The sequence below is a fragment of the Drosophila serrata genome, unplaced genomic scaffold (genome assembly GCF_035046125.1).
Source record: "Drosophila serrata isolate PLE 108 unplaced genomic scaffold, ASM3504612v1 contig_8, whole genome shotgun sequence".
NCBI classification, from domain to species: domain Eukaryota; kingdom Metazoa; phylum Arthropoda; class Insecta; order Diptera; family Drosophilidae; genus Drosophila; species Drosophila serrata.
This window is the reverse complement of record NW_028256906.1, coordinates 1,537,959-1,561,279: the sequence shown is the minus strand read 5'-3', so window position 1 is coordinate 1,561,279 and position 23,321 is coordinate 1,537,959. Positions and strand designations below refer to the sequence as shown.

The 23,321-nt window shown below is 48.9% G+C and overlaps 1 protein-coding gene and 4 pseudogenes across 11 annotated transcripts; all 5 read right to left on the bottom strand.

Moving 5' to 3' along the window:
- Positions 1-3,430: 3,430 nt before the first annotated feature.
- LOC147645144 (inhibitor of growth protein 3 pseudogene) lies at positions 3,431-4,437 on the bottom strand (annotated as a pseudogene). Its single transcript, XR_015270518.1, has 2 exons — positions 4,296-4,437; positions 3,431-4,230 (listed from the first exon to the last, which is right to left on the bottom strand). The product of XR_015270518.1 is annotated as an inhibitor of growth protein 3 pseudogene (transcript).
- Positions 4,438-4,750: 313 nt separating this feature from the next.
- Positions 4,751-8,236, bottom strand: LOC147645143 (inhibitor of growth protein 3 pseudogene; annotated as a pseudogene). Its single transcript, XR_015270520.1, has 2 exons — positions 6,187-8,236; positions 4,751-6,121 (listed from the first exon to the last, which is right to left on the bottom strand). The product of XR_015270520.1 is annotated as an inhibitor of growth protein 3 pseudogene (transcript).
- On the bottom strand, positions 7,046-8,426 carry LOC147645142 (inhibitor of growth protein 3 pseudogene; annotated as a pseudogene). The gene is made up of 2 exons (XR_015270530.1): positions 8,375-8,426; positions 7,046-8,309 (listed from the first exon to the last, which is right to left on the bottom strand). The product of XR_015270530.1 is annotated as an inhibitor of growth protein 3 pseudogene (transcript).
- Positions 8,427-9,232: 806 nt separating this feature from the next.
- On the bottom strand, positions 9,233-10,648 carry LOC110184431 (inhibitor of growth protein 3 pseudogene; annotated as a pseudogene). The gene is made up of 2 exons (XR_015270517.1): positions 10,561-10,648; positions 9,233-10,495 (listed from the first exon to the last, which is right to left on the bottom strand). The product of XR_015270517.1 is annotated as an inhibitor of growth protein 3 pseudogene (transcript).
- Positions 10,649-12,998: 2,350 nt separating this feature from the next.
- Positions 12,999-23,279, bottom strand: Lrp4 (LDL receptor related protein 4). Of its 7 annotated transcripts, none has more exons than XM_086827639.1 (15): positions 22,261-22,740; positions 22,039-22,200; positions 21,549-21,749; positions 19,676-20,985; positions 19,502-19,623; positions 19,247-19,438; positions 17,716-19,181; positions 17,441-17,656; positions 16,095-17,320; positions 15,645-16,036; positions 15,452-15,577; positions 15,260-15,377; positions 14,695-15,193; positions 14,480-14,637; positions 12,999-14,412 (listed from the first exon to the last, which is right to left on the bottom strand). In XM_086827639.1, exons 3-15 carry the CDS (start codon positions 21,601-21,603, stop codon positions 14,272-14,274), a joined length of 6,021 nt encoding a protein of 2,006 aa, XP_086683765.1. In that variant the 5' UTR covers positions 21,604-21,749; positions 22,039-22,200; positions 22,261-22,740; the 3' UTR covers positions 12,999-14,271. The 7 variants fall into 7 exon arrangements, with proteins under 7 accessions (XP_086683765.1, XP_086683770.1, XP_020808545.1 ...); XM_086827644.1 differs by having other exon boundaries at positions 21,549-21,746; positions 22,261-22,733; XM_020952886.2 differs by having other exon boundaries at positions 12,999-14,409; positions 22,039-23,279.
- Positions 23,280-23,321: the final 42 nt, after the last annotated feature.

The window sequence follows — 23,321 nt, the reverse complement described above, 5'->3', positions numbered from 1 at the left end:
GTGCGAGCTGCTTGTGGCTCCGGATGCACCGCGGGTGGCTGCTGTAGACTGCTCTGGTTGCAGGCGGAAGCAGAATTCGGTCGTGGTACCAGCCGGTCCATGGATGGCTTCATAGATGGCCTTCAGACTGGCCGTCCTGCATCCATGCTGCATCTGTTTGGTGGCCATTATCGCTTGGCTGGCTGCTGTACGCCTCCAGCCACGTTGGTGAGGGAGGTTCGAGCTGCTTGTGGCTCCGGCTGCACCGCTGATGGCTGCACCGCTGATGGCTGCTGTAGACTGCACTGGTTGCAGGCGGAAGCAGAAGTCGGTCGTGGTACCAGCCGGTCCATTGATGGCTTCATAGATGGCCTTCAGACTGGTCGTCCTGCGTCCATGCAGCATCTGTTTGGTGGCTAATATCGCTTGGCTGGCTGCTTGTGGCTCCGGCTGCAACGCTGGTGGCTGCTGTAGACTGCTCTGGTTGCAGGCGGAAGCAGAATTCGGGCGTGGTACCAGCCGGTCCGTGGATGGCTTCATAGATGGCCTTCAGACTGCTCGTCCTGCGTCCATGCTGCATCTGTTTGGCGGCTATTATCGCTGGGCTGGCTGCTGTACGCCTCCAGCCACGTTGGTGAGGGAGGTGCGAGCTGCTTGTGGCTCCGGCTGCACCGCTGATGGCTGCTGTAGACTGCTCTGGTTGCAGGCGGAAGCAGAATTCGGTCGTGGTACCAGCCGGTCCATGGATGGCTTCATAGATGGCCTTCAGAATGGTCGTCCTGCGTCCATGCTGCATCTGTATGGTGGCCATTATCGCTTGGCTGGCTGCTGTACGCCTCCAGCCACGTTGGTGAGGGAGGTGCGAGCTGCTTGTGGCTCCGGCTGCACCGCTGATGGCTGCTGTAGACTGCTTTAGTTGCAGGCGGAAGCACAATTCGGCCGTGGTACCAGCCGGTCCATGGATGGCTTCATAGATGGCCTTCAGACTGGTCGTCCTGCGTCCATGCTGCATCTGTTTGGTGGCCATTATCGCTTGGCTGGCTGCTGTTCGCCTCCAGCCACGTTGGTGAGAGTGGTGCGAGCTGCTTGTGGCTCCGGCTGCACCGCTGGTGGCTGCTGAAGACTGCTCTGGTTGCAGGCGGAAGCAGAATTCGGTCGTGGTACCAGCCGGTCCATGGATGGCTTCATAGATGGTCTTCATACTGGTCGTCCTGCGTCCATGCTGCATCTGTTTGGCGGCTATTATCGCTTGGCTGGCTGCAGTACGCCTCCAGCCACGTTGGTGAGGGAGGTGCGAGCTGCTTGTGGCTCCGGCTGCACCGCTGATGGCTGCTGTAGACTGCACTGGTTGCAGGCGGAAGCAGAATTCGGTCGTGGTACCAGCCGGTCCATGGATGGCTTCATAGATGGCCTTCAGACTGGCCGTCCTGCATCCATGCTGCATCTGTTTGGTGGCCATTATCGCTTGGCTGCTTGTGGCTCCGGCTGCACCGCTGATGGCTGCTGTAGACTGCTCTGGTTGCAGGCGGAAGCAGAATTCGGTCGTGGTACCAGCCGGTCCATGGATGGCTTCATAGATGGCCTTCAGAATGGTCGTCCTGCGTCCATGCTGCATCTGTATGGTGGCCATTATCGCTTGGCTGGCTGCTGTACGCCTCCAGCCACGTTGGTGAGGGAGGTGCGAGCTGCTTGTGGCTCCGGCTGCACCGCTGATGGCTGCTGTAGACTGCTCTGGTTGCAGGCGGAAGCAGAATTCGGTCGTGGTACCAGCCGGTCCATGGATGGCTTCATAGATGGCCTTCAGACTGGTCGTCCTGCGTCCATGCTGCATCTGTTTGGTGGCCATTATCGCTTGGCTGGCTGCTGTTCGCCTCCAGCCACGTTGGTGAGAGTGGTGCGAGCTGCTTGTGGCTCCGGCTGCACCGCTGATGGCTGCTGTAGACTGCTCTGGTTGCAGGCGGAAGCAGAATTCGGTCGTGGTACCAGCCGGTCCATGGATGGCTTCATAGATGGCCTTCAGAATGGTCGTCCTGCGTCCATGCTGCATCTGTATGGTGGCCATTATCGCTTGGCTGGCTGCTGTACGCCTCCAGCCACGTTGGTGAGGGAGGTGCGAGCTGCTTGTGGCTCCGGCTGCACCGCTGATGGCTGCTGTAGACTGCTCTGGTTGCAGGCGGAAGCAGAATTCGGTCGTGGTACCAGCCGGTCCATGGATGGCTTCATAGATGGCCTTCAGACTGGTCGTCCTGCGTCCATGCTGCATCTGTTTGGTGGCCATTATCGCTTGGCTGGCTGCTGTTCGCCTCCAGCCACGTTGGTGAGAGTGGTGCGAGCTGCTTGTGGCTCCGGCTGCACCGCTGGTGGCTGCTGAAGACTGCTCTGGTTGCAGGCGGAAGCAGAATTCGGTCGTGGTACCAGCCGGTCCATGGATGGCTTCATAGATGGTCTTCATACTGGTCGTCCTGCGTCCATGCTACATCTGTATGGTGGCCATTATCGCTTGGCTGGCTGCTGTACGCCTCCAGCCACGTTGGTGAGGGAGGTGCGAGCTGCTTGTGGCTCCGGCTGCACCGCTGATGGCTGCTGTAGACTGCACTGGTTGCAGGCGGAAGCAGAATTCGGTCGTGGTACCAGCCGGTCCATGGATGGCTTCATAGATGGCCCTCAGACTGGCCGTCCTGCATCCATGCTGCATCTGTTTGGTGGCCATTATCGCTTGGCTGCTTGTGGCTCCGGCTGCACCGCTGATGGCTGCTGTAGACTGCACTGGTTACAGGCGGAAGCAGAATTCGGTCGTGGTACCAGCCGGTCCATGGATGGCTTCATAGATGGCCTTCAGACTGGCCGTCCTGCATCCATGCTGCATCTGTTTGGTGGCCACTATCGATTGCCTGGCTGCTGTATGGCTCCAGCCACGTTGGCGGGGTTGCGCATCAAACCAACGGTTCCTGCCGCCGTCATGGAGAGCGAGCCGTGGCTGGTGTGGTGCGTCTGGGATTGGTGGGAGCGGTGCGAGCTACTTCTGGCTGCGGCTGCACCGCTGGTGGCACCTGTAGACTACTATGGTTGCAGGCGGAAGAATTCGGCCGTGGTACCAGCCGGTCCATACATGGCTTCATAGGTGGCCTTCAGACTGGTCATTCTGCGTCCATGCTGCATCTGTTTGGTGGCCACTATCGATTGCCTGGCTGCTGTATGGCTCCAGCCACGTTGGCGGGGTTGCGCATCAAACCAACGGTTCCTGCCGCCGTCATGGAGAGCGAGCCGTGGCTGGTGTGGTGCGTCTGGGATTGGTGAGAGTGGTGCGAGCTACTTCTGGCTGCGGCTGCACCGCTAGTGGCTGCTAAAGACTACTATGGTTGCAGGCGGAAGAATTCGGCCGTGGTACCAGCCGGTCCATACATGGCTTCATAGGTGGCCTTCAGACTGGTCATTCTGCGTCCATGCTGCATCTGTTTGGTGGTCACTATCGCTTGACTGGCTCCTCCACCAAGCTGCTGCAGGTTGTAGGTGACCGTGGCTTTGCCGCCGGCGGTGGGGTATCCACCATCTACATTTCCTGTGGTTGCAGTTGCAATCGGTGCAGTGGAGGCCACAGATTGTCTGTGTGTGTCTGATTGATGCCCACGGGCAGGGTGAGATGCGTGGTGACTCTGCTGCCGACATGATTGGCCGCCTGGGCTTGTTCGGTTGTGACGCTAGCGGCGAACGAAATGGTAAATTGATTCGGCCGCCGAGCTGGATGCGAAAACGGGTAGTGAGTGGTTGAGATTGGCGCGCTTTTCTTAAAGATGCACCGTGCAGACGGTCTTGCGTCGCTTTTCCAGCTTCCGGTGTCGCTGGCTGGCACTGATTTGGGCAGCCGATACCCTACCGAGCTTGTGCCGAGCTCTTGACCAGGCTGTCGGCCGAGTTGGCGCCGCTACTAATTCTCCTTTTGGTTCATGCCCAGCAGCAGAGCAGTGACTGCCGTGGAGTTTTCGTTCAGATCCTGGAAGTGACGCACAATGATCTCGGTGATGCCGGTGTTGTCTGCCTCTAGTTCGCACTTCAATTTGAATAGGTCACTGTCAGGCGCCGCAGCGTTTGACCAGCTCATGGATTTGCGTCGCGACGGCCACGAGAAGGTGGCGTCCTCCATCACCTTGAAGTACTCACCGCCCAGGCTGTGGAACTCCGTGTCCATGGCCTCGTGCTGCAGCTCGACTCGCATGCACTACTAAAAGAAGACGTGCGCCTTCTTGTCCAGTGCTGTCAGTGAATAGAGTGGATGAGGTATTAGACGCTGCAACCTGATTTAGTTTGGCGGGACTCACCTTGCACTGCAAGATCGAGCTCGGGCAGCTCTTGGGACAAGTGCTCGATCATCTCCAGGTAGAGGATGTTAGATATGTTAATGCCAGGCCAAAAAAACAAAATCAGCGGCGATTTAAAACAACATTCTTGCGAAATGACTTTCACTAAATTAGCAGCAGTGTGCCTGCAAAGTTTTACCTTCAAAATGCCGAATATTCGGTATATACCGTAATAGATGTTGGTCACACTTGATTTTATCACGACCTGAAAAATTATCGATAGTTTACAGCTGCCAGACTGTTGAAGCTTTAAGGCATTTTCACATTTACATAAGCTGGTCACACTTAACCAGCTCACGAACTATAAAGTTATCGATTGTTCAAGTTTTTGCGTTTTCCAGCACTGCTGTAATTTAAAAAAAAAATTAAATTAATTGTTCTATTTAAATTAAAGTTTTAAATGCAATCACGATCAATTTAAGTTAATATATGATAAACCCCATGCTAATATTTAATTTGTTCACTATCGTTTCATTCACTTATTGTCTGGCAGATACACGTTGCCCGGTACCAGCCGGTCCATGGATGACTTCATAGATGGCCTTCAGACTGGTCGTTCTGCGTCCATGTTGCATATATTTGGTGGCCACTATCGATTGACTGGCTGCTGGTTGCAGGCGGAACCAGAATTGGGCCGTGGTAGCAGCAGCTTCATACATGCCCTTCAAACTGGTCGTTCTGTGTCCATGCTGCATCTGTTTGGTGGCCACTATCGATGGCCTGGCTGCTGTATGCCTCCAGCCACATTGGCGGGGTTGCGCATCAAACCAACGGATCCTGCCGCCGTCATGGAGAGCGAGCCGTGGCTGGTGTGGTGCGTCTGGGATTGGTGGGAGCGGTGCGAGCTACTTCTGGCTGCGGCTGCACCGCTGGTGGCACCTGTAGACTACTATGGTTGCAGGCGGAAGAATTCGGCCGTGGTACCAGCCGGTCCATACATGGCTTCATAGGTGGCCTTCAGACTGGTCATTCTGCGTCCATGCTGCATCTGTTTGGTGGCCACTATCGCTTGACTGGCTCCTCCACCAAGCTGCTGCAGGTTGTAGGTGACCGTGGCTTTGCCGCCGGCAGTGGGGTATCCACCATCTACATTTCCTGTGGCTGCAGTTGCAATCGGTGCAGTGGAGGCCACAGATTGTCTGTGTATGTCTGATTGATGCCCACGGGCAGGGTGAGATGCGTGGTGACTCTGCTGCCGACATGATTGGCCGCCTGGGCTTGTTCGGTTGTGACGCTAGCGGCGAACGAAATGGTAAATTGATTCGGCCGCCGAGCTGGATGCGAAAACGGGTAGTGAGTGGTTGAGATTGGCGCGCTTTTCTTAAAGATGCACCGTGCAGACGGTCTTGCGTCGCTTTTCCAGCTTCCGGTGTCGCTGGCTGGCACTGATTTGGGCAGCCGATACCCTACCGAGCTTGTGCCGAGCTCTTGACCAGGCTGTCGGCCGAGTTGGCGCCGCTACTAATTCTCCTTTTGGTTCATGCCCAGCAGCAGAGCAGTGACTGCCGTGGAGTTTTCGTTCAGATCCTGGAAGTGACGCACAATGATCTCGGTGATGCCGGTGTTGTCTGCCTCTAGTTCGCACTTCAATTTGAATAGGTCACTGTCAGGCGCCGCAGCGTTTGACCAGCTCATGGATTTGCGTCGCGACGGCCACGAGAAGGTGGCGTCCTCCATCACCTTGAAGTACTCACCGCCCAGGCTGTGGAACTCCGTGTCCATGGCCTCGTGCTGCAGCTCGACTCGCATGCACTACTAAAAGAAGACGTGCGCCTTCTTGTCCAGTGCTGTCAGTGAATAGAGTGGATGAGGTATTAGACGCTGCAACCTGATTTAGTTTGGCGGGACTCACCTTGCACTGCAAGATCGAGCTCGGGCAGCTCTTGGGACAAGTGCTCGATCATCTCCAGGTAGAGGATGTTAGATATGTTAATGCCAGGCCAAAAAAACAAAATCAGCGGCGATTTAAAACAACATTCTTGCGAAATGACTTTCACTAAATTAGCAGCAGTGTGCCTGCAAAGTTTTACCTTCAAAATGCCGAATATTCGGTATATACCGTAATAGATGTTGGTCACACTTGATTTTATCACGACCTGAAAAATTATCGATAGTTTACAGCTGTCAGACTGTTGAAGCTTTAAGGCATTTTCACATTTACATAAGCTGGTCACACTTAACCAGCTCACGAACTATAAAGTTATCGATTGTTCAAGTTTTTGCGTTTTCCAGCACTGCTGTAATTTAAAAAAAAAATTAAATTAATTGTTCTATTTAAATTAAAGTTTTAAATGCAATCACGATCAATTTAAGTTAATATATGATAAACCCCATGCTAATATTTAATTTGTTCACTATCGTTTCATTCACTTATTGTCTGGCAGATACACGTTGCCCGGTACCAGCCGGTCCATGGATGACTTCATAGATGGCCTTCAGACTGGTCGTTCTGCGTCCATGTTGCATATATTTGGTGGCCACTATCGATTGACTGGCTGCTGGTTGCAGGCGGAACCAGAATTGGGCCGTGGTAGCAGCAGCTTCATACATGCCCTTCAAACTGGTCGTTCTGTGTCCATGCTGCATCTGTTTGGTGGCCACTATCGATGGCCTGGCTGCTGTATGCCTCCAGCCACGTTGGCGGGGTTGCGCATCAAACCAACGGATCCTGCCGCCGTCATGGAGAGCGAGCCGTGGCTGGTGTGGTGCGTCTGGGATTGGTGAGAGTGGTGCGAGCTGCTTGTGGCCCCGGCTCCACCGCTGGTGGCTCCTGTGGACTACTCTGGTTGCAGGCGGAAGCAGAATTCGGCCGTGGTACCAGCCGGTCCATGGATGGCTTCATAGATGCCCTTCACACCGGTCGCTCTGCGTCCATGTTGCATATGTTTGGTGGCCACTATCGATTGACTGGCTGCTGTACGCCTCCAGCCATGTTGGCAAGTTTGCGCGTCAAACCAACTGTTCCTGCCGCCGTCATGGAGAGCGAGCCGTGGCTGGTGTGGTGCGTCTGGGATTGGTGGGAGCGGTGCGAGCTACTTCTGGCTGCGGCTGCACCGCTGGTGGCACCTGTAGACTACTATGGTTGCAGGCGGAAGAATTCGGCCGTGGTACCAGCCGGTCAATACATGGCTTCATAGGTGGCCTTCAGACTGGTCATTCTGCGTCCATGCTGCATCTGTTTGGTGGCCACTATCGCTTGACTGGCTCCTCCACCAAGCTGCTGCAGGTTGTAGGTGACCGTGGCTTTGCCGCCGGCGGTGGGGTATCCACCATCTACATTTCCTGTGGCTGCAGTTGCAATCGGTGCAGTGGAGGCCACAGATTGTCTGTGTATGTCTGATTGATGCCCACGGGCAGGGTGAGATGCGTGGTGACTCTGCTGCCGACATGATTGGCCGCATGGGCTTGTTCGGTTGTGACGCTAGCGGCGAACGAAATGGTAAATTGATTCGGCCGCCGAGCTGGATGCGAAAACGGGTAGTGAGTGGTTGAGATTGGCGCGCTTTTCTTAAAAATGCACCGTGCAGACGGTCTTGCGTCGCTTTTCCAGCTTCCGGTGTCGCTGGCTGGCACTGATTTTGGGCAGCCGATACCCTACCGAGCTTGTGCCGAGCTCTTGACCAGGCTGTCGGCCGAGTTGGCGCCGCTACTAATTCTCCTTTTGGTTCATGCCCAGCAGCAGAGCAGTGACTGCCGTGGAGTTTTCGTTCAGATCCTGGAAGTGACGCACAATGATCTCGGTGATGCCGGTGTTGTCTGCCTCTAGTTCGCACTTCAATTTGAATAGGTCACTGTCAGGCGCCGCAGCGTTTGACCAGCTCATGGATTTGCGTCGCGACGGCCACGAGAAGGTGGCGTCCTCCATCACCTTGAAGTACTCACCGCCCAGGCTGTGGAACTCCGTGTCCATGGCCTCGTGCTGCAGCTCGACTCGCATGCACTACTAAAAGAAGACGTGCGCCTTCTTGTCCAGTGCTGTCAGTGAATAGAGTGGATGAGGTATTAGACGCTGCAACCTGATTTAGTTTGGCGGGACTCACCTTGCACTGCAAGATCGAGCTCGGGCAGCTCTTGGGACAAGTGCTCGATCATCTCCAGGTAGAGGATGTTAGATATGTTAATGCCAGGCCAAAAAAACAAAATCAGCGGCGATTTAAAACAACATTCTTGCGAAATGACTTTCACTAAATTAGCAGCAGTGTGCCTGCAAAGTTTTACCTTCAAAATGCCGAATATTCGGTATATACCGTAATAGATGTTGGTCACACTTGATTTTATCACGACCTGAAAAATTATCGATAGTTTACAGCTGCCAGACTGTTGAAGCTTTAAGGCATTTTCACATTTACATAAGCTGGTCACACTTAACCAGCTCACGAACTATAAAGTTATCGATTGTTCAAGTTTTTGCGTTTTCCAGCACTGCTGTAATTTAAAAAAAAATTAAATTAATTGTTCTATTTAAATTAAAGTTTTAAATGCAATCACGATCAATTTAAGTTAATATATGATAAACCCCATGCTAATATTTAATTTGTTCACTATCGTTTCATTCACTTATTGTCTGGCAGATACACGTTGCCCGGTACCAGCCGGTCCATGGATGACTTCATAGATGGCCTTCAGACTGGTCGTTCTGCGTCCATGTTGCATATATTTGGTGGCCACTATCGATTGACTGGCTGCTGGTTGCAGCCGGAACCAGAATTGGGCCGTGGTAGCAGCAGCTTCATACATGCCCTTCAAACTGGTCGTTCTGTGTCCATGCTGCATCTGTTTGGTGGCCACTATCGATGGCCTGGCTGCTGTATGCCTCCAGCCACGTTGGCGGGGTTGCGCATCAAACCAACGGATCCTGCCGCCGTCATGGAGAGCGAGCCGTGGCTGGTGTGGTGCGTCTGGGATTGGTGAGAGTGGTGCGAGCTGCTTGTGGCCCCGGCTCCACCGCTGGTGGCTCCTGTGGACTACTCTGGTTGCAGGCGGAAGCAGAATTCGGCCGTGGTACCAGCCGGTCCATGGATGGCTTCATAGATGCCCTTCACACCGGTCGCTCTGCGTCCATGTTGCATATGTTTGGTGGCCACTATCGATTGACTGGCTGCTGTACGCCTCCAGCCATGTTGGCAAGTTTGCGCGTCAAACCAACTGTTCCTGCCGCCGTCATGGAGAGCGAGCCGTGGCTGGTGTGGTGCGTCTGGGATTGGTGGGAGCGGTGCGAGCTACTTCTGGCTGCGGCTGCACCGCTGGTGGCACCTGTAGACTACTATGGTTGCAGGCGGAAGAATTCGGCCGTGGTACCAGCCGGTCCATACATGGCTTCATAGGTGGCCTTCAGACTGGTCATTCTGCGTCCATGCTGCATCTGTTTGGTGGCCACTATCGCTTGACTGGCTCCTCCACCAAGCTGCTGCAGGTTGTAGGTGACCGTGGCTTTGCCGCCGGCGGTGGGGTATCCACCATCTACATTTCCTGTGGCTGCAGTTGCAATCGGTGCAGTGGAGGCCACAGATTGTCTGTGTATGTCTGATTGATGCCCACGGGCAGGGTGAGATGCGTGGTGACTCTGCTGCCGACATGATTGGCCGCCTGGGCTTGTTCGGTTGTGACGCTAGCGGCGAACGAAATGGTAAATTGATTCGGCCGCCGAGCTGGATGCGAAAACGGGTAGTGAGTGGTTGAGATTGGCGCGCTTTTCTTAAAGATGCACCGTGCAGACGGTCTTGCGTCGCTTTTCCAGCTTCCGGTGTCGCTGGCTGGCACTGATTTGGGCAGCCGATACCCTACCGAGCTTGTGCCGAGCTCTTGACCAGGCTGTCGGCCGAGTTGGCGCCGCTACTAATTCTCCTTTTGGTTCATGCCCAGCAGCAGAGCAGTGACTGCCGTGGAGTTTTCGTTCAGATCCTGGAAGTGACGCACAATGATCTCGGTGATGCCGGTGTTGTCTGCCTCTAGTTCGCACTTCAATTTGAATAGGTCACTGTCAGGCGCCGCAGCGTTTGACCAGCTCATGGATTTGCGTCGCGACGGCCACGAGAAGGTGGCGTCCTCCATCACCTTGAAGTACTCACCGCCCAGGCTGTGGAACTCCGTGTCCATGGCCTCGTGCTGCAGCTCGACTCGCATGCACTACTAAAAGAAGACGTGCGCCTTCTTGTCCAGTGCTGTCAGTGAATAGAGTGGATGAGGTATTAGACGCTGCAACCTGATTTTGTTTGGCGGGACTCACCTTGCACTGCAAGATCGAGCTCGGGCAGCTCTTAGGACAAGTGCTCGATCATCTCCAGGTAGAGGATGTTAGATATGTTAATGCCAGGCCAAAAAAACAAAATCATCGGCGATTTAAAACAACATTCTTGCGAAATGACTTTCACTAAATTAGCAGCAGTGTGCCTGCAAAGTTTTACCTTCAAAATGCCGAATATTCGGTATATACCGTAATAGATGTTGGTCACACTTGATTTTATCACGACCTGAAAAATTATCGATAGTTTACAGCTGTCAGACTGCTGAAGCTTTAAGATTTGTTTACATTTACCCGAGCTGGTTACACTTAACTGGCTCACGAAGTATAAAGTTATCGATTGTTAAAGTTTTTGCGTTTCCCAGCACTAAAGAATTAATTTAAATGTTTCATTCAAATTAAAGTTTTTAATGCAGTCACGATCAATTTTAGTTAATATATGATAAACTCCAAGTTATTATTTAATTGTTTGACTTTATCGGACACGTTGCCCGTTCTTGGGGCTGGGATTCGTAGCCTGTGGCTCCTTCTACCGTCATGGAGAGCCGTGGGCCAAGCACAGGGCGAGAGATTAGTCAAGGCCGCAGCCGCCGCCGTAGAGAGCATATCCACCGAATCCACGCTCATCAAGGAGGTCGAGGCGATGAAGTGTCCGACGGACTTGAAGGTGCCGTGTTTGCATAGTCAGTCATGTGGCAGCAGCAGGGCCGTGTTTAGCTTCTCCTGGTGGTGATTGCCGTGCCGGCTGTGGCTGCTGTGTTCTTTCCCGTGGCCATGTCCATGTTCATGACCGTGGCTGGTGTGGTGCGAGCTGCTAGTGGCTCCAGCGGCGCGTTGGTGGCCAAAGCTGTTCCAGCCGCCACTGCCGCCGCCCCGCCGGGCTGATGTAGGCCGCTCTGGCCCACCTGGCTCCATGGATAGCTTCATAGCTGGCCTTCAGACTGACCGTTCTGCGTTCCTGCTGCACCTGTTGGGTGGTCACTATCGCTTGATTGGCTGCTGTGGCAATGGAACTGGAAGCGAAGGCTCCTTCGCCAAGCTCCTGGAGATTGTATGTGACCGTGGCACAGTTACGCTAACACTCACGCCGTTTAGCGCCAAGGAGTGACACTCGAGGTGATGCTGTTTTTTTCCGCCTCCAGTTCTCACTTTAAGTTGAATAACTCGATGTCCAGGCGCCGCAAATAGCGCTCGACCAGCTCAGGGATCTGCGTTGCGCTGTCTGTCTTCTCATCGGCGTCCTCTATCACCTTGAAGTACTCACCGCGCAGGCTGTGGGACTCCGTGTCCACGCTGCAGCTCGTCCTGGTTGCACTGCTTAAAGGAGAGGTGCGCCTCCGTGTCCAGCGAGTCCATGTTGTCAGTGGATAGAGTGAGTGGGAGATTAGACGCTGCAACCTGATGGTGTTTGGAGAGACTCACTTTGGACTTTAAGATCGAGCTCGCGCATCTCTGTGAAGCAGTCGTGCAGCTGGGGCAGCCGCTCGATTATCTCTAGGTAGGGCATATTCGATGTGTTGCTGCTGGACCCAAAAAAAGGCAACAGCGTTAAAAAAAAAACATTTTTGCAAGATGATTCAGTTTATATATAGCATACTGTTTTAGGGGTATTGATTTTAATTGATTCCCGGTGCTCATTTATTGCATACTATTATGGGCAACGTGTCATTCGCATAGCTATAAGAAAACTTAAAATATGTGTATTAATTATGTATGTTAAATTGATATAAATCAAAGTTTTTCAAATATCATAACTAAGCCAAAAATGCATTAATTTTAATTCTGATAGTTTTGATTCTGATTTGGATTCTGTGCTAGTTTTTATAACGTTTACAAATCTGCATATTCGGATTTAAAATAAAAAAATTATAAAAAATTGTATCAAAATTTGACAATTTTAACGATGTATTTCCTTGTCTTTTTCGAAATCGAAAAAATTTTGAAAAATTTTTTTCTACCGCACATAGCTAGATCGACCCAGCTGTTGATGCTGAGCAAGAATATATATGATTTATAGGGTCGGAAACGACTCCTTCACTCTGTTTAAAGCTTCGGAATAAAATTATAATACCCTGTAAGTTTATATATAAAAGGTACAAGAAAATTTGAATTTAAGTTAAGAAAAGGCGATAAATTGACTCCTCTCTTTCCTTCTCTTTAGAGGATCTAGAAGAATCAGAGAAACTGAAATGATTTTATATATAAATTGTACTTACTTTATTAGCTAGGGTATACTATTATCTTTGCCAGGAGGCCAGGAGTATCTACTCTATTCGTTGCGGAACTGGAACAGGACATAACGTAGCTTCTAGTTTATTTAAGCTTTTCTTATTTAATTTTTTTTTCTTTATCGTTTTGTTTTTATTTGATTTCTGTTTGTTTTTTCGACATGAACTGGGTTTTGCCCAATAAAACAAATAAAATATTTTGAATAACATTCAAATTTTAATCAGTATTTACACATTATTATATACTTAAAACTGAGGATATTCAATTTTACCAAATGCCCCTTTATAGCTGCTAACGGTCTGACAGTACGTACATTTCGTTTTACATGAATTCCGATTACAATTGATATATTTAAAAAATAAAAGAGATGATATCAAGTTGTGAGTATAAAAACGAAAAACAAACTGCTCATCATTTAACCTATGTACAAATATATAGTTTCGATGACGGATCTGTCATATATAATCCAGCCTAGTGTCTGTCTTTACACCTGAGAATTAAGTTTAAATCAACGAAGCAGACGGACCGCTGCACGGCTTCTTAGGAACATACATATATATATATAACCGTACCATGTACAATAAGAATTTACATACATACATATAAGTTTTACTTTGATTAATAAAATAGGTCATTATTCATTAGTTGTATATTTTTGCCCATTTTAAAACCCCGAACAAAAGGTTTCGTTCTCATTAACAATGTCAAAACTGTTGATCCGAACGGTGTTTTGGATTTGTTTTTTACATAGAACAAATCAAAAATGCAAATGTTTTTTAAATAAAGAAAATTTGTAAAAACTTGGACAATACTACCTTGATGAAGCAATAAATATTCACAATTATCATCAAATATTTTAATAAATATCTTAATGTAGATGCGGACAAAAGGGTCTTCGTGAGCTCTCTCTCTCTCTCTCTCTCTCTTTCTCATGCGCTTACCTCTATGGATTTTGGCCACCTCTGATTTAAATAAAAGAAATAAGATTATTGAAATGAAAGTTATGATGTCGAAATAATAAATGCATTATAAAGCAGAAACAAAAAAAAAGTTTCGTAGAGTTTTGAATCAATTGTAATAGTCTTTATAGTCCAAAGTTTTTACTTTTAGAATGAACTCAACATCAATCAATGAAATAAAACAGGAAATAAACTTGTTGTTAAAAAAATATTTAAAAATACCTTTCGTGATCTGACTGGGGACTTGGTTCCACTTATAAATATATATATTTAATGGTGCTGAAGGAGTATTTTTTTTTAATGGTTTAAAACTCGGGATTACCATTATTTTGAAATCGACAAAAGAAAAGGTAAAAAAAAAATTTGAAAGGCTGTGTCAGCTTATATAATCTATTCTTCAGACAGATGTTGATTAAAATAGAGCATTTTTGTTCTCGAAGATTTGCTTTCTTTTGCTTTTTGCGCTTTCTTGAAGGCATTTGTAATATTATTTACTATTTTTTGCCATTTACGTGATAGTCGAGAGCGTTGTCAGTTGGATTGTTTTTGTTGACGGCGACGCCATGGGCGATGGTGTCGGGACAAAAAGGCTGGACGAAGCTGTCTCCGTTGTCAGACTGCGCTCTTCGAAGACCCCCACTCGATCCTGCTGATAAGTTAGAAAAACAATATAAATATATATAAATTTAACACAATATGAAAATATATATACGTACATGCGACTTGTCGTGCTTGAATCGTTTCCAAATGTTTGTCTTGGGCTCCATGGGCGTGCCATCGACGTTGTAGTTTGGATTGGAGAAGGTCAGGACAGATCGACTGGATCCACGCGAGTTGCGCTTCGTTTTCTTTCTGCTCGTGTTGAAGGCAAGCACTGTAAAGATAAACCATTATAATGTATGCCATATATGGAATATGTTAATATGCTTACTAAAAATCACAAGTATTGTGATGACCACCATGACAATGACCACACCGAGGGCCACCAGAACGAAGAACTCCCGTTCGTGGTCAGTTTTCCGGGTATGCTCGTCCTCGCCATGGACAGGGTCACCCAGCAGCTCGGTTGGTATGGAATCATCGGTGGATTCGTCCGAGTATTCCGGTGCCTGATCCTTGTCCAAACGCGAATGCACAAACACCTTGGGCTTAGTCGAGCACGGCGTCTCGTCCTTGGCATCGAGTCGGTCGGGACAGGCACATATATAATCGACGGCGCGATATAGACAAAGGTGCGAGCAGCCGCCATTATCCTGGGCACAGTGATTCCAGCTTTTGGGCTGCCGGCCCAGCGAAACGGCCCGTATGTCCAAGGCACCACTCAGCGCATCCCGCACCTCAAAGGGATTGCCATAGACGCCGCGGGGCATGCGCTGGGAGCGATACACCGACTTGTTGTACCAGTCCGTCCAGAATATATTATTATCAAACTGGAAGGAATGCAAATGAACACATCAGTAAGGAGGAATTGGAAGAACTCAGGGATCGAGATTCACCATAGTCAGGCCAAAGGGATGCGGTGCATAGGGAACAATGGTCTGTCGCCGTTTGCCATTGAAATCTACTTGACCTATGTTGTCCTCCAAGGCGTCGGCCCAAAGTAAGCGCCGATTTCTATAGGAAATAAATGTGTCAGGTTATATAGAAACTATAATGAAAAACATCCAATCCCCTTGGTAAATGCTCACTCGAAATCGATGGTAAGTCCTGTGGGAAAACCAATTCCAGATGTGACCAGAATCGTTCGATTCGAGCCATCCAAGTAGCTGCGCTCAATCTTTGCTGGCGAACTCCAGTCCGACCAGAATAAATAGCTGAGAATGAAGAAGACAATATATTTACTCAAAATACATATATGAAATTTTTGTGTAACATTCGTACGCTTTTTTTGGGTGGACAATCAGTGACCGTGGATCGCCCAGGTCATCCTCAATGATCCTTTTGCGGGAACTGCCATCCAGCCGTGACACCTCAATCAACTTCCGATCCGTGTCAGACCAATAAACGTTGTCTGCTATCCAGTCCACCGCAATGCCATTTGGAGTCAGTACATCAGTGCTGACAATGACGCGACTGTCGGTGAAGTTCAGCAGATTCACCCGCCGTATGACATCTAGGTTGACATCGGCGAAAAATAGGATATTCTCTCGGTAGTGATAGTCCAGGACAACGGCGCCATGTACCCCATTGATGGGCAGGACAACATCCATGTAATCGCCAGAGTTCAAGGAAATCATGCCAATTCCAGAACGCAAGGCAATCAGAAGGTAGTCCTGTAAGGGATTCAAGATTATGTATAGCTTTAAGAGCACATAGGAAAGGCGCACTTACATCTGGAAGATTCTGGCATTGCGTTGTACTATTCTGACGTAACCTCAGTCCAATGGGACACTGGCAGGTATATCCCGATGGATTCCGCAGACAAAGATGCGAACAGCCACCGTTATTGCGACCACACACATTCTCAATTATGGGCTGATCCTGCGAGATGACCTTGATGTCCATCAGTCCGTCAATGTTCGTGATTACATCCCGCTTGGCGGTTATGTTGCGCCTATCGGTCATGTGCAGGGCTTTCGACTTCCAGTCCGTCCAGTAGATCTTGTCGTCCGATAGGGCCAAAGCGTAGGGATGATGCAGGGACGATATGATTAACTTCCGCTGGTTCCCCGTATAGTCACAGGAGTCGATGGTCTTGTGACGTGCATCCACCCAGTAGATGCGCTTGCTCTTGAGGTCCAGCGACAGGCCATTCGGCCAGCCCAAGTTGGCTGTGACAATACGCGACCTCTCGTTGCCATCCAAATGGGAGCGCTCTATTTTACGATTGTGTCCCCAGTCCGTCCAGAACAGTAGCCCCGCCTCGTAGTCCAGAGCCAGGCCACGCGGTGATTCCAGATCCTTGTAGGCTATCACATGCCGGTTGCTGCCATCCAGGCTGGCCACCTCAATGGTGTGACGTCCAGCATCGGCCCAGTAAATAGTCCTGCCAATCGAGTCAACGACCAGGCCATCGGGGTTCTCCAGGCTGTCGCCGACCACCTTGTGGACATGAAGGCCATCGGGACTGGAGCTCATGATGACGTTCTCAATGGTGTCTGACCAGAATATAGTGCCAGTATTCCGATCAACATCCAGGGCCACAGCATTCGAGATTGGCGGCAGTGGAAGGACCACATCGATTAGATGATCAAAGTCCAACGATATCTGCCGGATATCGATCCGATGTGCAAACAGCAGGTACTTGGTTGGGCCCTCCGAACACGTCCGCATGTCGTCCTTCAGCTGCACACCCACGGCACAGGCGCACGTGTAGCTGGTGGGATTGAGGAGACACAGGTGCGAGCAGCCGCCATTGGACTTATCGCAGGCATTGTAGATACGCCTGCGAGTGCGATGGAATACCCGGATGTCCATCAGGTCAGTGGTGTTTGCAATGATTATGTTGGACTCGCCGCCGGTTAGCTTATTGGCGCTCATCACCGACTTGGTGTCCCAATCTGTCCAATAAACGCGACCCTCGCTCACATCCAAGCCGAAGGGATGTCCAAGTCCATCTGTTTTATTTTACAAATTAAAAAATGTTTAATTAAATAGAGGTTGAATGATTCTTAGGTGGGCTAAAGGAGCTCGGATAGGGTAAGGTAAAATATAGACTTTGCATTAATGTTACTCACTTAAAATCACTTGACGATTGCTGCCATCAAAGTTCATGTTTTCCAAGGTCTTGGTGCCGCCGTCCACAAAGTATAGCTTACTTTTTTCATAGTCAATGGCCAGACCATTGGGATATATTAATTTCTTCGAGGATATAATGGCGCGATCATGACCATCCATATTGGCACGTTCAATCATAGGATCATCACCCCAGTCCGACCAAAACATGAGACCATCTGCAAAGAAAACATTAATTAATAACTAAATAATAACTAAACTGAAAACTAGTTATTACCTATGGGGTTCACCACAATATCCCTGGGCTTGTACAGCTTCTCCCAAATGAGCAGAGTTCGCATCTTTCCGTTGGTGGTGGCCACCTCAATGCGATTCGTCGAGGGATCCGTCCAGTAGAGCTTGTCAGTAATCCAGTCGAGAGCCAAACCAACGGGTGAGACGAGATTCGAGTGCACCACCCGCTGCTGGTAGCTTCCATTGAGGTGCGCCTTGTTAATGGTGCTGCGCTCCACATCGGTCCAGTAGATAAAGTCCGTGTCGCTGCACCAGTCCAGGGCCACGGCATGCTTTAGGTTATCCAGCGGGACAATCATATCCACTTCATCGGGATCGGCCTGATTGTTCTTGAGTTGTCGCAACCGTATGTCCTTGCGACGAGCCACTAGCACCAGCCTGTCCGCCGTGCTCTTGCAGGTCTTGCCGTCATCCTTCAGCGACAGGCCAATGGGACAGCCGCATCTCCGGGAGGTTTTGTTGGGCAGGCACAGGTGCGAGCAGCCGCCTCGCAAGCCCCGCCGATCCTTCTGACAGCGATCCGGATATTCTGGCTGCCGGGCTGGATGGAAGGCATGGATGTCCATGGGGAAGTGAAAGTTCTCGTGAACCGCTCGAAACTCCTTGCCCGTTGTCTTGTCCGCCGCTGAGACAGTCTTAGTGTTCCAGTCCGTCCAGTACATGGTGTCCTCAAAGATGGTCAGGGCAAAGGGATGTGGCAGGTGAGTGCTAAGGATCTTATTCCGTTCAGTGCCATCTAGGTTGGAGCACTCGATGGCATGTTGCTTTGCATCCGCCCAGTAGATTTTGCCGTTCGGATAATCTATGGCCAGGCCATTGGGCCATGTAACGCCCTTGGAAATTATGACCCTTCGCTGTGTACCGTCCATGTGGGCACGTTCGATTTTGGGATTGGGTCCCCAGTCACTCCAAAAGGCCAGTGCCTCACCCGGATGCACCACAATGGCTCGCGGCTTGTCCAGGTCACTCGAGGCAATTACTGTTCGAAGATTACCCTGAAAGTTGGACACTTCCACGCGCCTTGTACCGGAATCGGTCCAGAAGAGCAGGTCGTGTATCCAGTCCACGGCTATGCCGCCCGGCGACTCCAATCCCCACTTGATGACATCGCGAACCCGGGTACCATTCATGAACACCATTTTGATGACATCCGTGGACACATCAGACCAGAACATTAGTCCCCGACGATGATGGAAGTCCAGAGCAATGGCATTGTGCAGCCCCTTGACAACTGCTGTGTACCGGTTATTGCTCAGCGTTACGCGTCGTATGTCCCACCGATTGGCCACCAGCAGGGTCATGGCTCCACCCAGAGCCTTGCAGGAACGTAAGTCCGGGCGCAGAATATAGCCTATTTCGCAGGAGCATTTAAAGGAGCCCAGGGTATTGTGACACTTTTGAGAGCATACCGGACTGGTCATATACTGGCACTCGTCGATGTCTGTGCAGCTTGATTTTTGGAATGCATACAGGTAGTATCTATATAGTCTTTACTATCTATCTTCTATACTTACTTGACCTTGTTCTTGTTCATTACGTAGCCCAGGCGACAGGCACACTCGTCCAATCCCATGTTCGTCTTGATGCAGAGCTGCTCACACTGCCTGGGTTCCGAGCACTTTTGCTCCCTGGGACAGTCCTTCTCGTCCTCGCCAGCCGGACACTCGTTGTGGCCATCGCAAATGTGCTTCTGGTGAACACATATTCTAGAAAAGATTAAGTAAGACTTGTAAATATCTGATAATTTATCGGAAATATATTCTACTCACTTCAGATGTGTTACGTTTTGTTTGGTTGGGCACAGGAACTGGCCAACGTCGCACTGCAGGTGACATTCGACCTCATCCTCGCCGGATGTGCAGTCGGGATACCCATCACAGAGCCACGTTTTCTGCATATACAAAATATTCAGGTAATAATCTTAGACCTTGAGAAGTTCTTACCAAAATGCAGCGTCCATTGTTGCAGGTAAACTCATCCGTGCCGCATGTCAATGGATGCTCTGAGCTCAAGCTTCCGCAATCGTTTTCATCCTCGCCACCGTCACAGTCCTGCTCCTTGTCGCACTTCCAGCGCTTCGGTATACAGGTTCCATCCGCACACTTGTACTCGTTCGAAGTGCAGAGCGATGGCTTCTGTGGGCAATTCTCCTCGTCACTCCAATCGCCGCAGTCATTGTCACCATCGCACCGGAAGCGATTTAGTATACACTGGCCACTAGGACCGCCGGCGCCGCCAAGACCACCGCGGCACTTAAACTCTCCTTCGGGACAGCTGTTGATCACCGCGGCACACTTGTGCTCATCAGAGTTGTCGTTGCAGTCGGGCTCGCCGTCACAGCGAAAGGCTAGGGAGATGCAGTAGCCATCGTTGCAGGTGAAATGTTCGTCCGTGCAGCTGGTGCGGTTGCAGTGTGTCTCATCGGAAAAGTCCTTGCAGTCATTCTCGCCGTCGCAGAGCCAGGTTCGGGGAATGCAGAATCCGTTGAGGCACTCGAACTGATCCTCCGTGCAGTTGGTGCGGGCCCCGCAGTGCGTCTCGTCCGAATAGTCACCGCAGTCGTCATCACCGTCGCACAACCAGTACTTACTGATGCAGCGATAGGTGCGCGGACACATCACATGGAGACCCGTCGTTTCGCAGTTCTTTTGCAGGTTGGACATCTGGTCGGTGGTTTCCTCCTCCGTCTTGCAGGCACTCTCGTCGGATTCATTTTGGTTCTGGCAGTTTGTGTACTTCTCACCCGGCTGACTGGGATCGTCCTGAACCAGAACGGCTAGATTCACTCGAAATGGCTTCTGCTTGTTATTGGCTCCGCCAATGAAACCATCACGTCCACGGGAACTGAGTCGATCCAGTTCCCTGGGGTTTCCCACCTCCGTTCGACTTTTCTTTGCTCCAATGTTACGAAACTTAGGAGTCTCGTCGCCCGGATTACTGCCCCCCGTCTTTGATTGCACAACACCCGGCTCCATGTGGCCATTTTGATCCACTTCCTGGCTGTCTTCGTTGTGGCTTTGAAACGGCGGATAATCGGAGACGGTAATAAATTTCGTTCCAATCTTTTGAAACTTTTCAGCCATCAACCTGTTGTTTTCCTGAGATTCATTCCCGACCTCTAAGCCAGCGGCACCACGCCCATGTTCCTGTCTAAACCACTCCAACCGTCCAGATGCATTCTCCGGCAAGTTGCCAACATCACTAGCTCCATTACGTTCTACTGAGTATTTGGTTAGGTCGCCAAACCCGACACCTAATAGAAAATATTAAATTGAATAATAAATAAGTAAATAAGTAAATAAGTTTTTTTTTTATATGATTCGAATCCCCTTAATAGGATTTATCTTTATCTTTAATTTTAATTAAAAACGCAGAAAGTGTTATTCTTTTAATAATTGTTTAACAGAATATTAATATGTAAAATGTAACTTTTATGTTACGCCCTTTTCCGCTCCCGTTAAGTAGTCAAATATATGCAAAGCAAACAAAATAAATTAAATACGGCTTCAATACGATTTAATTTTACTCGTGCAGTAGCCCCTAGGTGGACCCAAAAAAGTAGGCAATAGATTTTTACAGCCATAAATAAGTACATACATTTGTATTTTTGCATTATACGATCGACGAATGTAAGTATGTACATAAGTACATCAAATTATATACATTTGATGTAACATTTATGTATGTTTACGTGCAGACACTCTGTCATGTCTGCCGGTTCAAATTTTAACGGAAATAATGTACAAACTTCGTTTGTTGGCCATAATCTTGAATAAAATCCTGGACCCCATTCATTCAGTTGGGAAATATACTTACAGAAAAAATACACGAAGCATACCAAGGGCCAAATGGGAAAGGCTGTCAAATACATTGCCACACGCGTACACTCATAGGCACGCAACTGTGTAACGGTGTGTGTGGGAGCTTTTAATGCTGAGGCTGAGCTGCTGCTGATGTTGCGGTACTGTTGTTTTTGTTGTGTTGTTGTTTTTGTTGATGCTACTTTAACGGTGTCTGCTGGAAGAGAAAGAAAGAGATAGAGAATGAAATTCGGCGTGAGCGCTTGCGTGTGACATGGCATGGCCGTTGTACATACACTTTCCTAGTTTATGCGTAGGTGTCGCACATCCGCAATACATAGACACACACACACACACACACAGGAAATTGTATATAAGTATAAATATTGCAAATAGTTAAGCTATATTTTTACTCTATTACATTAAAGTATATTGCTTCAGTTTCTATGTATTGTGATGCTAACATTGCCAAGTATGTACTTATGCTATGTATGTATATAACTTACATTTATAATCAGTTCATGAAATTATCAAAAAAAAATAAAATTAGAGCACAGCATCCGCATCAACTCTGATTAGTTAGTTAGTTCGATTACCCTTCTTGGCGTATGGGGCAGCTCCGGTAAACTTGGGGGGCTCCAAGGACTCGCAGCATTAGGGCGGCGGCACTACTGAGACGCTTTCTTTTATTCTATTTTTCCACTGCACTTTAGGCGAGAGTTACTCACATTTTGTTCATGAATCGGTTTCGCGGATTTGCGTGGGATTTCGCGAATTACACGTCTCTATTTTAAAGCTTGCCTAAGCTTTGGCAATGAAACAGATATGATGGAAGGCAAAGGACATTGTCAACATGTATTAACATAAATTATATATTATTATTCTGGGGAATTTAGTTGTCTCATTTGTTGTTGGTATCTGTATCTATGTGTCCCTCACGCACACACTCTCACCCGAACGAACATATGTAAAGTATATAAAGTCAGGGCCAAGGGATTAATTCCATCAAATGATTTAAATCAGTTAATCTTTTTCTGGCGAGTTCAGGGAGTATTCCACAGATTTAATTGTAATTTAATTTTATATATATTCTGCGATATTCTGCGCTATACAGCATCAACGTCACTCGGCGTACTTGCGAATATAGCGAATGTAAGGTATTCAGATATTACAGCATCGCTCGCGACGCGAACGAACGAATGAACAAACGAACGTTGGAGACTTCAACTCTCGTTTTCATCGCTTCAAAGTTTTCTCTGGGCCCCCGAAGCTTTCACTGGCGGTCCGGTGGCTGCTGCTGCCTGCTGCTTTCCAGGACACAAGCTTTTGGCAACTCAATGGGAGGGCGGGGTTAAATCAATTACAAAACAATGACAAAATATCAACAGCTTTTACGCAGTTTACAAGCTGAATAATACGTTCAAAGCTTTGAGTAATGCACTTCCGACTGATGCATCAGCAATACCTATTTGATCGGAAATACATACTACACTTAACGAAAAGGAAACTTAAAAATACTTACATTAAAATATTTAAAAGATATATCAAGTGGGAAAGTCCGAGACAATATCGCAGTCACATAGAAAATAGTGGTTATTCTAAAATTTCGAATGTTCAATCAATCACAACTAAAAATGGATCAATTTCACTTCGCAAAACTTTTTTGTTTTAGTTTTTGAACGGTTAACAAATCTGCATACTAAATTTAATAAATAAAAATATTAAAAATTTAGTAAAAACTTAGTCCAGGCTCTTAGTTGGCACAGTTCGAAATGTAAAAGTAATACAC